Genomic DNA, 14,871 nt, shown 5'->3' with positions numbered 1-14,871 from the left:
GAGTCATTTTTCAAGAAATTAATTCCAAATTCTTTGACTGTAGGTTCTCAATTTTTTTAAAAAAAATAGTCTTCTATGATTGTAAACTAAATATCTTTTGGTTATGGACTGTTGTTCAGGGCAAAAGAAGACATTTGAGGACGTCACCTTGGGCTTTTATAGACCAAAAGATTAATCGAGATTCGACAGATTAATCAATAATGAAAATAACTGTAGTTGGTTTCAAATAAAATGAAATATCAACTATCAAAGAAAATGACATTTTACTCTTATAAAAATTCTGGTAATACTGGATTTGTTTGTTTGAGCCTGGACCACAGTTGAGTTGTTTGCCCTCCCACTCACCCTGCTAGTTTTCTTTCATACGAATTACAAGAACACAACAAATTATACAACACAACCACAGAGAGCACAACCACCCTTATGCACCTTTAATGAGGTGAAAAACAAGCACTTCTCTTTCACAACCCTAAAAGGAAAAAAATGTTATCAAGTCAGCCTTGAATTTTATTCTCTGCTCATTTGTCAGTGAAACATTTCAAGCTTTAATTTTCTTGTGTCACTAATGATGATATCGTGACACAAGCAGGAGAATTTTCTTCCTGTACCAGTGAAGTTTTGGTCCGCACCCAGGTTCAGAAATAGAGTCCATATTACCACAGTTTTTAAGTAAACTGCTCTCAGATTCATACTAAACCGCCGATGTGAAAGTATACGTGGATAAAAGGTCTACCAAACATGCACACAGCACTGGATGTTGAATTGCGTGTGTAATTACATCCCTGCGCTGATATGTGTGTTCACCTGTGTGTCATCCCAGTTACATTTCCCTGAGACGTTTTTGCCTGAGAGAACATAATCAAGTTGTTCTTCTCCAAATTAAATCTGTAGCTAGTTTGTGACCTGAAATATGCCCTCATCCCCTTGGCAATACTTACAGCTTGGTACTGAACGCTGTTACACACACACACACACACACACACACACACACACACCCCCACCCATACAGAGGGAATTGCGGGAGGCTACATTCTGATAGCTCCTGCAGTGATGTGTGTGGGCACCAGAGTAACAAAACCAGCTGCTCCCCTCATCCTCCTTCTCTACCCCCTTCTCCTCCTCTTCATCATCTTCCTCATCTCCTCCTCCTCCTGTTTCCTTCATCTCTCTTCCCTCCTTTTATTCCCGAGTGTTATTATGATTATCACTGTGCCGCTCTCTTCCTGTGCCAGCGTACAGCATAAACAACAACAACAACAACAAAGACGACGCTGACGGGGAAAAAAAACAAAAAAAACAGACCTCCCCCATTGCGTGCACGCATACACACATGCACATGCACACACATGCACATGTAAAAAAAAAACTGACAGGCACACAGGCTTACAGACACACACATAAAACAGAAAGACAAAATAGACGCCTACACATCGACAGAAAGACAAGATAGATGCCTACACATGCAGACACTGAGGTGTAGTTAAAATACATGCACGCACATATACAGTAGACACACACACTTGGCTGCTAATGAAGGTTGTTCCCAGTCAAAAGGTGGGAGCAGGATTCCCTCACTGATTGATGACTCATTGAGGCAATAGCTGTCGCTGTTTGTGCACCATTACTTGCTATGCTGTATTACCCTTATTCCTACACTGCTGCAGACACAGCTACCTTAGGAGTCCCGTGGCTTATCAAAACAGGGTCGTCAGGCTTTAAAATCACCAAGTGAAAAATCTTAACGCTGGTGCAGAGACGCGTTGGCATCCTAATGAGTTGTACACCACATCCTGGCATCTGGCACAAGGACAAAAGGACACCACATACACAGCAGCAGCACAGTCCTGTACAATACTAGACTACAAATCAGTTAAATCACATCATTTCTGCAAGCATATATTCATAATGGCTGTATATCGTGTTTTTTAGAATAGGTAGCTGATGTTACATTCTTGTTTACTAGTGTATATTTACAGAAAGGACTATGCTCTCCTAACTGATAACTTACTGCTCAGGATTTTTGTTTTTTTTATTTTGACATAGACTGTAGAGGGAAATTGTTTCACCCTGTAGGTCTAGTGTGAAAACAAATCTGAGTCTACAGCCATGCCAGCAGGTGTGCGAGTCTGTATTTAGTCACAGTGGTGTTTTTAGATAAACGCTTACATCAGCATGCTAACATGGTTCATAATGTCAATGCAAACTTGCCTGATGTTAAGAAGGAATAATGTTTAGCATGGTCACCATTTTAGTTTAGCTTGTTAGCATGTGAACATTTTGCTTATCAACACTGAAGTACAGCTACAGCTGATGGTAATGTCATTTCTTTTCCAGATATTTGATCATAATCCAAACTATTGGATAATAATAATTATGTACTGTACAGGATTTATCTTTCAGTCCTCTGCTCTTCAGGCTGTCCAGCTCACATGACAGGTTTCTGCTTAGAGCACTCAGTATGTTGACCCACTCTACAGTTTTATTTGCACTGTGGGACTGTCAGTGTTAAGCTCCGGCTCCGTTGCTTAGAAAAGGTACACACTGCAGCTTGTTGGATCATCTCAATGATTGTTGAGTGTTGACTTTGAGGTGAGATCTCATCAAGATGTCTTAAAAAGGCATTTTGTATCTATCCATTCCTGTAGGGTTGGTCTGAATGATTCAAGTGAAATCCTGGGAAAATGGTCACATTATTTGTACCTTTTTATCATGCTGTTCTGTTTCCTCTGCTGCATTATATATCTCCTCTGATTAATTTTGTTTGCTTATAGTATTGCCAATGTTTTGTGATTGATGGTTGATTAGTAAGGTCTAAGATGGCTTGTTCTGTGTTTCTTCTCTAGTGATGAAGGAACGCAGAAATGACTTGACGTAACTGAGTCTCCTGAGTGCAGGTCAAACTTTTAAATGCCCCATGGGCCTTGTGAGTGTTACACCCTATCACATATAAACCCTCACTTTATTTTTTGTGGCTTTCTTGCTTTCTTGCTTTTTCTTATTAAAACAGCAGGAGGTCTGAGGGAGAGAGAGAGGGAGACACTCACACCATATAGAAGATTCTGGCAGGATTCAATCCCAGGCCAGCGGGGCGGTACATGTGGTTCCAGAGGCGGGGGTCCTAACTGCTAAACTCTCTCGGTGCACCTTATTGCTTTTTAGTGGTTAAGGCAGTTCACAAGTGGTGATTCATCACTCACTAACACACACACACAAAGCTGTAAGCTTCCTGGAGGCCATTCCCACCTCCAGCCTCATAGCACCCGCTGATGCCTAGCCACAGAGTAACTGCAGGGTCATTCCAGATGCCTCCCTTTGCACACAGTATCATCTGAAACTGGAATTTTATCTTTGTTTTTTACACACAGAGACCTCCCACTCCAGGCATGTGATGGAACTACCTTTTGATGCCAATTAGCTGGCAAGAGCGAGCTACAGTTTTTACTAGATGTGTCGCTCTGAGCAGAAACAAGAAGCAGACTTGGCTTCAAGCCTTCAGCTGGAGTCTGAGGCACACTGGGATTTTCTTTTAGAGAGAGAGGGAGGCTGACAGCAGCCTCTGTCAGACTATAAGAGTACATATATACTATATATACTGTGTCTGTCTGGACAAAATAATATAAACTCATCCAATAAAATTACAAATAATACATGCTAAACATTATTATATTAATATATATTATAAATAAAAACGAACCCAGCTGAGTCAAAAGAAATAAATGCAAACTCATGCTGCTCTGCACTGCGTACTGTACACCTACCTACGCAACACTACAATTTTAGCATTTAATCAATTCTGCGTTTATGTGGCCATGTGAACTTTATATCGGTCAAAGGAAGGAAAACACTTACTTTTGTTGTGTTGTGTGGCATGCACTTCCTCTGAAGCTTGGCATGGTGCTGCTATTTAAGGAATGTAGTAAACTATTGGAAATTGGCACTTTATTAACATAGACTCACGAAGCTTTAGGCTATCACCTTAACCCAAACAAGGCAGACATCAGTCCAAATCGCTGCTGAACTGCATAACAACAGGGCACTGTGGTATTCCTGAACCCTACAAATTATATAAACTATTTGCCAAGAGCACCTGCCCCATGTATATTTGTGGACAGCGTAGCTTTGAGGTAGGACATGTTTTACACACTTTACAAAATAATAAGCACCCAGAGCCCAAGGTGATGTGTAACTGTGTGAGGGCAAAGTTCTTCATGAGAATCTCGTTCCTGTTATCAAACAATAAGGCAACAGTATTTTTTTGTATCTTTTGTGTGCACCAAAAGAAGACTGGCAGTTGATCAAATAAGACGCTGCATGTTGCAGTTGCACAAATGGGGCCTGCCAGGTGGAACTTTGTTGTTATGCATGGCAGGGAAGCAGCCTAAAAAGCACTTACTGTACAGTCCCTAAGCACAAAACATTGTTAAAAGCATTGGAAAAGAAGAAACAGGGCAAAACAAACAACACATATACTGTAGTGAATAAATGAAAATTAGGATTTAAACCTTCAGTGTTGGCTCTAAGTCCACAGTGACTTAAAGTAAGTAGACAGTAAGCGTCCAGTGTGAGGGACAGTTGAACACAGCATATGGCTGTGGCAGGTTCTGTGATGCCACTTGTGCCCTCCAGTTCTGCCCCAACTGATTGCATTGACCACAGTCAAAAATAAGCCTAAAAGGTCTAACTCCAGTATCTAGAGCCACAACTTGTATATGCTCTCTATGACCCAGTAGGCTGTATCTCCCCTAAGTTTGGGTGTAATTGAAATGAAGAGTACTAGATAAGGTAATGGAAGCCTAATGTTGTACAAACATGGAAGCTGTTTTGTTTTTAACAGCAGCTCTGTACTGGATTCTTCTTTCTGGCCACAAGGTCAGCTACAACTAGTGTACAAAATTAGTTAAATATTTCTGTTTACATGACTCTGTCTCCCTGCTTGTGATATTATGATAGTGATTGCCAACACTCCTCCATGATGAATCATTTAAGTATATTTTAAGCAAATATGCTTAAAAAGCTTCTCAAATGTAAATATTTGATGTTGTTTTTCGTCTTCTATTATGTTAAACTAAATATGTTAGGGATTTGTTAGGACATAACGAGATTTATAGAAGCCAGGTCACTCAGTGTCAAGTCAAAAATCTGTCTTGCTAAGCACCATGCTATCAGCTAGTCATCTTAACTAAGACACTTGAGGCTGACACAGTTGGCTTGTCCTTTTTAGTAGTGTCATCTACAAAGTTTTATTTTCTTCAGTGGCAGAAGTTCTGCATAATCAATGATATAAAACATACCTGCACGTGTAATGTTGTCAGTGACCTCGCTGATGAAGGCAAAGAAAAGCTACCGGACAGTTAACAGCTGTGGAGAATCTGCAGCCTGCAAACCAGTTACACAAGTTGCCTCACATCTTAAATTCCGTGTAAAGCAATAATAAATATGTTCTTAGTTTGTCACACTACCCAGCCAAATTTGAATGATTAAAAAAAATGCCAAGTATTTAAAATTAGGTTTCAAAATTGTGGAAAAATAAGCAGTCTTCTCTGCTCTGAAACGCTGGGGGTGTGTATGCTGAATGCACTGAAAGCATGGACCAACTGAACAGCCTCTGAGTTAGCAATGCTTGTACCAAACTCCTGTACAAAAATACACAATTAAAAATAGGCATTGTTTGTAGGTGTAAGACAAGCAACATGGATGATATTTTAAAAATAAAGTATTGTTAGGAGCCACGGTTTAATTTTGCACCTATTTTGTGGGTAAATGTGGACTTATTTCAGTAAAAATGTAACTTAAATGACTAGTTAACAAGCGATCCATCACAAATCATCGTTATGTTAAATTGTCGTTTTTTTCAATGGAGTTCAGTTCACTTAACGTTACTCACTTCTCTGCCAAAAAGTCCTTGGTAGCTTCAATGTGGCTATCATCCTTGGAGCAACTACCTCTCGTGCCGTGCTTTTTGGTGAAGTGCTGCCCGTCAAATACCCCTCCTCTGCCCGGAGATCTCCCAGACAAACAGCTGGTGCTGAAGCTGAAGCCGTGGGCTGCAGCTGGTGTCGGTCGCTGCTGGCGCCGCCTCCATTGACCCTACCCGTCCTTCCGGCCGAACACCTGGTGCTGAAGCTGAAGCCGCTGGTGGCTCCACCCTTCAACAGACACTTCAGCCGGGTTTGAAATAACTCCTTCAGAGCTCACGTTGACTGAAAATGGCGCCATTCACCAGTAACAGTGGATTATCCAACATGAATCCCAATTGTCTGATGAATGTTTGTAAAACTACTCGGTGTAAAAATAGTAGTAACTATGAGTATGTGCGCTCTAGTGTTTATATAGTAGGGGAGCGGTCGTGCTAGTAACCCCTCTACGTCATTAAGCCATCATTTCAGGCCTGCCCAAAAAATCCTGAACACAGAAATGGTGAAAAACAGTTAAATGCTCAAATTCCACAGTTTAGTACTACATAGTTCAGTCTTTTCATGTTTCCAGCAATTATTTTCCAACATGTATAATGTGTTGGAATTACATGGACATTAAGAAAAAACAAATCTTGTTAACAAGAAACAAGAAAATGTAAGTTCTTGCATAGTCAGTTATTCAGGCCCTCTGAGTAGAACCGTACAAGCTGACACGTAAAGTGAACATTTTGGGAGTAGGGGTTTCAGTTCAGTTTACGTTATTGACTCATCTTCTTAACACATATGCTTTCCTAAATTTACTAGCCAATAGCAGTTCTTCAACTACAAGCAGCAACCATTGTGAAAACAGGAGTACTGGTAGGGCAGGTCTGACATGACACCAAGCAAGTGACCTCTGTCAGTCACTTGCTAGGTGGCCTGTAGGCACCAAGTGGATCCTCCACTTTAACCTGTCAAGACCGAAAGCAAAAACATTTGATGTGAAAACAGAAATTTAAGAACAGAGAATGTCGTTTTGAGGGAAATGAAAAAGGAAGCAAATAAAATCAAGGATTACTGATTACATGAATGCGCCCCACAGCTTTGTTCTTAACAGACTGTTTTTTATTCATGGCATTTTTTCGCATACAGATGGTTATGGGGGTTTTTCTGTTGTTGTTGTTTGTTTTGTTTTGTTTTTTAACATTGTGCTTAACTTGACACCACCTTAGGTGCACTGATGATCCACCATATTGATGAGATTTGAATTATTTGGCATCAGTAAATGAGAAAAATGGAAGAAAGTGTAAATCCAACCTCAAGGCTTCATTGATAATGTCACAGACAACTTGTTTTTCCAGTCCGTCAACTACTACACTCTCCTTACTCACTGCTCTTTATTGACATATACCAAGACATGGTATTGTAATGTAACCATGCCGCTTGGTGTTAACTAGAGTATGTCCACCATGACACCTAGGTTGCAGGTTGATGGTGGGTGAGAACACTTGAATTATCCTCCGGGGAGAATGCACCCTGGCTCACTCAGTGACGCATTTGCCCTCAAAGCGTGTAACAGTTCTTATGCAAAACAGACCCACTGGCCATACCACACACAGTGATGTTATATTTGCAGGCTTATGCAAATGACTGACCTTTCACAGAGCATTTACATCAGGGTGGGAAATTAACTTTTTGATCCTGTAGCCTCTGTGTCTGCTGGATTTATATTATATTATCATTAATCAACCAAAACTGCTCATTACAAATCTAACTCTATACAAGCATTTTTGCCAAATAAAGATATTAGACATTTTAAATAACTGGAAAGAGTTTAAATTAACAGTGTCAACAATGACACATTAATGATCAATAAAATGTTAATGTTACATGGTAGTAAATATCGTGCATGATTTCCCCCATGAAAGCTTTATTTAAGCAATCAATATGGACTTTTTTTGGTAGGCTAGTACTAGTAAATACTGTGTAGCACTTAATATAAACATTCATATTATTTGATATTAATACTAAGCACAGATACATAAATATACATACATTTTTTTCCGCCCATTAAAAAATTCAGCTCTTGCTCCCTTTCTGCTTTTCATTTATTTAACAAATGGCGCCCCTAGAAAATTCCAACTTTAAATCATTCAGTGGAGCTTAGCAGCTTCAGCAAAACACGCAGAGTGTTGGAAACAAAGCTCGACTCCCTTTTTCAGTAGATCATCGATAAGAGCTGCATCCTACGACAGCAAACGCCTCTGTTGTAGAGAGAAGTAGAGAAATTAATATGCAATTTCAATCTACTTACAGTAGTTATTTTTATTTTGAGTTAGTTTATCAGGAACATGGGCCTAACTATAGTACATGGTCAGGTGCGGCAACTTTTAGATATTGCAAAGGAGGAGTGATAGAAGAATCAGCAGCACGAGTGAGTTGCTAAGATGAAGAGCAACAAGTGACAAGCACTAATTGTTTTAGTGGCAGTAGGGTTGACACCTTCTGGTCGGTTGCTTGATTAGTTGGTAGATATACTCTTGTCTGACCAAATTCTCATTAGTTGTACCATTGCTGGTGTTTGGGGTTAGGTTTCAGCCCTATATATTTTATATATTATATCAGGATGAAACAGATCTGTGTCTGTGCTGACATTAACTAAGAGCTAGCTCAGGCCTGCAGGCTAACAGTTTGTTAGTGTGCTAATAAATTGCTTAACAGACTTCCAGAGCTGCAGGTTGCTTTCAGGCATCTCAGCAGAGAGTCACTGCTCTGCTGCCCGTTGACAAGCAGGTTTTTCCCAGAGAAACGGAACATCCCGGTGTTTATGTTGATCTGTGCTGTTAGCCAGTTAGCTTCTTGGGTGGATCTTCGCTCTCTTGTGATCTAGGCATCACATGAGGGTACGATAAGTAGGTGTAACGGTACTCGCAAGAAGAAAAACTAGGCTCACTTAGTAGTAAGAGCAAAAATACTATAGATGTATAGTGCTTTACTATGGTGCACTTCATGATTGTGTTTGAAGAAAACACCAAATAGTACCTACACTGTTGTTGTAACAGTAGGTAGGGATAATAGTAGTTTTTTTTTTATTATTGTTTGTATGTGGGAACAGTTCAGAGGAAAGGGGAGAGCTGTTATCGTACCTCTGATTGTATTACCTCTGAGTTACTCATCTGTGTTCTCCTTTTGTGTGATGCAACATTTATTAAATCCAACATGAAATTTCCAAATTATGCTTGTGTCATGACAATCCTAACAAGCCTCAGGGTCAACATGTAGAACATCACGATGTCGAAGTTTGTGATGCTGCCTCTTTGGTAACAGCATATATGATCAGAGGGCTTTATTTCAGTGCCTGTGGGTCATCCTAGGGAGCCCTGTTAAATGTTTTCCAGGGATGTAACCTTTCACGTCAAATCACTTTGCTCTGAAGTTACAGTAAATTGCTAGTACAATGCCTGATAGGGGTCATAGGAAGGATAACTGCATACCAGATGCAAATATCAGACAGTGCAAAACATCTTTGTGTGAGCTCATTTGATAAATGGTCGTCCAGCATGTGATGATTATTACCATGTTTGGGCAAACTGCTCATTCACTTAATTTATATTTATTACTGAGAAAGGATCATTTCTAATAACAGTAGATTTTCTAAAATGTCTTTTTAAAATATGGAAATGACCAGAGGGAGGTGTGTTTGTGTATTTGAATTTCAACCTAATAATGGGATCACCCTTGCAGTTTGTGGTCCTTAGTACAAATCACAATTAATTGATTGGATTTGTGTATTTGGCTGATATGAGCTCACAATGAATGAACTCAATCAGGACTTGAAAGCTGAAACCACACGCTCTCAGCAGCGGTTTGTGTTCTGGACCTGCCATTATGCGAGGCTGGAGATTTTGGCAAGTTAATGCGGAAGTGTCAGCACAAATCTGATCTCAGTCACTGTCACTTCAGTTAGGTATGATGGATTCGTCTGTGCTCTTTGCCATATTTTACCCTCTATAATGCCAGTTGGAAACATGGAAATGAATAACTGAAATTAGCAACAGTTCTGAATGTAGTTTACTCTTGATTTATGTTGTTCTGCTTTACTTTATTTGACTGTAATGCAATAAACAGCAATAAATGTTTGTCATCTTCTTCTTGCATCAGTGCAGGGTTGTTAGTTTTGATCAGGGCTGAAACTAACAGCTGTTTTAATTATCCATTAATCTGTTTATTTTTGCTGTTAATCAACTAATGATATCTGTATATAACTTCTTTTGTCCAATCATCAGTTCAAAATCAAACATACCATGACAAGAAAATAATAAAATAACAATATTTTGATTTTGTAAGCTTTATTTTTTGCTGGTTTGTCCATGTGAGTGTTTTATAATTTGTCTTTTCAGAGGTTACAGATTTATAGCTTTTGTTTGTGTGTGTGTGTGTGTGATTGTTTGATGACTAGAAGAGAGCTACAGTCTGTCTTTTACGTATTAATATTTATAGCCGTTCAATAGTTCTCTCATCATGATGTTGAATTATTGAAAACTTTTAGCAGCAGACTAGACCAAGACTATGAACACCACACTAGAGTCTGTCTGTAGCTACGTGTGTGTGTGAGTGAAAGGGAGATGTAAAAAAAAAAAAAAAAAAGAGAGTGAGTCATTTCAATCTTTTAATCTTTTGAGCAGTTTGCGAACCGAAACTTTTTGTCAGCTGTCGGGCTTGGTTTGGGGCTCGGTTGTGTTTCTGTTTGTTTTTTTTTTGTAAACTGACACAAGCTAGTATAAGTGCACAAGTACAAACGTATACGAATGAGATCATGGAGAGAGATTAGTTCACACTCATGGTCAAACTAGTTTAGTCAGTTTAAGCCTTGTAACAAAGCATAATGGCGACCAGGTGAGTAGATATGGCTGACAAGAGGAGGACATGTTGCATGTAGGGTTTGCTGTGTTTAGAGAAGTGTGTTGGGGAGGTGTGTCTTGACATGAGGTTTGCCTTGTTGCATGCTGGCCAGCCATAGGCTGCTGAGTGGTGGGCTGGGATAAAGGAGCAGAGGAGGAAAAGTGAAGGCACTAGGACCCAGCGGCAAAACCGTGAGTAGGCAGGCAGAGTGGGGCTGAGTCACTGCATGTGTCTGAGAGGCAGTCAGAAACAGAGCAGAGCAAGGGAGCAGAGGTGATCTCACACTCATCAGCACAGGATAACACAACCATGATGGGTTGACTTGGGGGGGAGGTGGTTGGAGAGAGGAAGTGTGCATTCGCCACCACTTGCTCAGCTATGGAGACCAACAAAGTTCTTCATTTCGTGCCTTCGGGTAAGTGGATCAAAGCTCTCAGAGCTGCTCCTGAGCTGTGCACGACACGGCGTTCACTGGGAGAACCTTGGGGTTCCCTACCTAGTGAAACCTGAGAACCCCCCGTGCAAAATGTGCAACCCACCTCTACTTCCACGCTCAGACACGGCAGATGTTTGGGTGTGCATGTGTTCTACTGTAAATACTTGGTGTTTTTTTTTTTTGTGCTTGATCTTTCTTTGTACTTGGAACTGTGGTAATGTTCAGTTTGTGATAGAAATCCTGTTTTTAAATTTTTTTTTTCAGGGGAGGTGGGGTTTTAGAAGCCTTGTTATGCTTAGAAATGCAGATGTTTTTGTGCATTTTTGTGTGAGTATGCGCTTGCCGTTTTTCTTTATTTTTTTCTTGTTTATGTCTGGTATGCGACAGGAGAGGTTCCTGCGTCGTAATTCTTCAGTTCAGGAACTGAACCTTGAGAAACGATTGCATTGCAAACCCTCTTAGAGAAAGGCAGTATACCTGTCGAGCAGGGACAGCTGGAATGCAGAGGAAGCCTGGGCTTATAATGCACTTTCTCATGTGTTGCACTGACAGGGCTCATGCATGTGCGCATGCATGAGAAATCTACACAGCGCAACACGGAGAGAAATCTACACAGCACAAGAAACAATTTGTGTGAACGTGCACATGTATTTGTGTGTACTGTATGTGTGTGTCTGTAGATGTTTCTGTGCATAGGAAACGGGGAGAAAAAAAAGATGTGTACATTCATACATTGGTGTGTGTTTGTACTGGCTAGAGATGTGTGTGTGTGTGTGTGTGTGTGTGTGAGAAATAGAGATAGAGAAAGACAGACAGATTAGTGTTGGTGACAGCCACAGGAGAGCAGCGAGTTCTCCCCTCGCTGAAAGTCCTCTGAGAACCCAGAGCCCATTTGGAGGTGTGATGCGGCTGCCTCCTCACTTTCATTTTGTCTGGGAAGGCAGAGCGGGATACTGCGTCTGAGTGTGTATGTGTGTTTGTGTGTGTATGTGTGTGTGTGTGTGTGTGTGTGTGTGAGATGAGGACGTTTTGTGGGATAATGCGAGTGCGAGAATATTATTTGAGCGTGTGTGTATCTGTGTGCGTGTGAGTGCACAACTGTAGTGTGTGGGATAACGTGCGGGAATATCTTTGTGTTTGTGTGCATTTTTGTGTGTATGTGTTTTTCAGAGTTCAGTCGTGCTCTGGTGTGTTGTGTGAGAATGTGTATGTGTGTGTGTCTGTGCGTGAGCGTCATGCACTGTGCACACTAACTACATCTCTGAGTGTGTGTCGGGGCGTGATGGACACTGCTGTGGCTCGTCCTCTGAAGAGTAATTTGCATTCATTTGCTTAGGAGCTGATTAGAAGCGAAGAGGGCATGTTTGATCCTTGCAGCAGAACAATTTGGTTGTGCGAGCAGGAAGGTATTCAAAAGATTTGTTACCACTTACAGAAAAGGTTGAGGCAGAGGTTTAAAACAGGGTTGGTAGTGATAGGAGAAATGTCTGATCCAGTAATGTCTAATCCATTTAATTACAGTCGTTCTCAATTTTTTGTGTCATGTAATTAGACCTGGGATTTAGATATGCATATTAAGATTTTACTGCCCAATAGAAGAAAATGACCAAAATATTATATGCAGGATGGTGTTATTGATCAACACCAGCGACTCAACAAATACTTTGCCAGAGGATTAGATTCCCCCCCGCTTTCCAAACTCACTTTACTGCCGTCTGGATTATCAAATAAGGCAGAGCGAGCTTTTCTGCGTAGCACCTCTCATCACATATAACAAGAACATGTTGTCCATCAGAAGGCTCGAATGAAGCTGCCCATACAGATTACAGGAAATGTTTTTTATTGGTGTTGTCATCAGGAACATTACCGACCCCTCATTGCAGCATATTGCGAGTAATCTTCCAGATCGTGTCATTATCAGTGGGAACCTGTCGACAGGTGAAGGAGCAGCTGGGAGCCGTGGGAGGAGGTCAGGAGATGTGGGATTCACTTTATGGAGTTGTAAATTACCAGAGAACTTACACATGTAATTACACAAGGTGATAATATTGCAGTGAATTGCTGATTTAATGCTGAGGCGTAGAGTGATTTACCTTTTTGTTATGTTTGTTATAGTAAAGAGGTTTTGTTCTCAAAATGCCCAGAATCAACAAAACGCTGCTCCTGAGAACAGTTGTTTTTTTTATTATTGATTAATCTGTCAAATATTTTTTAGAGTAATTGTCATTAATCACAAGTTCTCTGAGCCCAAGATGACAGCTTGTTTTGTCAGTCCAAAACACAAAGATGTTCAATCTACAATTATATAAATCAGACAAAAGCAGCACAACCTAACATTTGAGGAGCTGAAACCAGCAATTGTTTGGCAATTTTGCTTGATAAACGAGTTCAATGAATAAGTACTTATCAAACTTATCTTTCTGTCAGTTGACGAATCAATTAATCTATTAATTGTTGTGGCACTATCAACAATGCTTTATGAGAACGTACTTACAGAATGGCTAAATTATAACAGCTGCGATGTTGAGGATGAACTTTTATATTTTTTCCCTTTGGCTGATATCTTGATTCATCACATTACATAAAAGTAATATTCAAATTAGGGATTGACACTAATTGAGTAGTTTTGTTGTTTATGATGTTCAGTGAACTGCAATATTATAGTTATCATTTTATAAAGTTCTGTTGTCCAAATTAATGATTCAAAGTAACTTTCAACTGAAAGCTAACAAAATATGTTACAGAATTTTTGTTCTACATGTGTGATAACTACAACTATTACTACTCTCTGATGTTATGTAAAACAATGAAAAACAAGTTTTTTGCGCTGGTCATCAAGTGGATTATTTTGTGTAAATTTGCCATATCGTGATGTTTTTGTAAATTTCAGAAAAATTCATAATGTCAATGTATATTATTTAGAGCTGCAACAGTTAGTTGATTAATCGAGTATCAAATCGATTGTCAGAAAATTATGCAGCAACTACTCTGATAATTATCGAATCGTTTGTCATTTTTCAAGCAAAAATACCAAAAATTCACCGGTTTCTGCTTCTCAGATGTGAAGATTTGCTGCTTTTCTTTGTCATATATGAAAGGAAAGTGAATATCTTTGGGTTTTGGACAAGATATTTGAATAAATAACCTTGAGCTTTGGGAAATTATAATAAGGATTTTCTCTTTTTTCTGAAAATTCATAGACTAAATGATTAATCGATTAATTGAGAAAATAGAGATTAATCGATGATGAAAACAATGATTAGTTGCACCCCTAATTATTAACATTAATGTTATTGTTATTAATAGTAATATTCATTTTAACCATATCATCCAGGCCAAACTACTTAACTAAAATGACATAACTGAAATACAGTATCTGTCTTTGATCTTGTTTTATAATTAGCGTCTTTCAGTATAATTCCAACTCCAAAGTGTCGACTGAAGATACAAAGATCTGGTTCTGCAAAATCTGAAAAAACTGTAAATCCAGCCACTCAAGACAGATTTCAACCGTCTTTTTTTTTTTTTAAACAGGTCTGATTAAATATCATAATCACAACATAAAACTGAAATCTCACAGTGTCGTCGTGCTTCGTACTAGCAGGGGTGTCAATCTTCAGGTGTGACAGACAGCCTGAT

At 39.6% G+C, this 14,871-nt stretch overlaps 1 protein-coding gene across 8 annotated transcripts in view; it reads left to right on the top strand.

Annotated features, from left to right (window-relative positions):
* slc4a11 (solute carrier family 4 member 11) overlaps positions 1 to 14,871 on the top strand; it is a 126,204-nt gene that overhangs the window by 11,820 nt on the left and 99,513 nt on the right. For 2 of the 8 annotated variants that reach the window (XM_044374667.1, XM_044374663.1), the window contains exon 1: positions 11,038 to 11,211. The exons of 4 other annotated variants lie outside the window; for them this stretch is intronic. In XM_044374667.1, the coding sequence (XP_044230602.1) occupies positions 11,175 to 11,211 (37 nt within the window). In that variant the 5' untranslated portion in view covers positions 11,038 to 11,174. Of the gene's footprint in view, positions 1 to 2,843; positions 2,924 to 11,037; positions 11,212 to 14,871 lie in introns of those variants that run through there. 2 more of the 8 variants (XM_044374666.1, XM_044374668.1) reach the window with 2 other exon arrangements.

Source organism: Thunnus albacares, chromosome 15, assembly GCF_914725855.1.
Source record: "Thunnus albacares chromosome 15, fThuAlb1.1, whole genome shotgun sequence".
Taxonomy (NCBI): domain Eukaryota; kingdom Metazoa; phylum Chordata; class Actinopteri; order Scombriformes; family Scombridae; genus Thunnus; species Thunnus albacares.
This window is presented reverse-complemented; position numbering and strand designations above follow the sequence as displayed.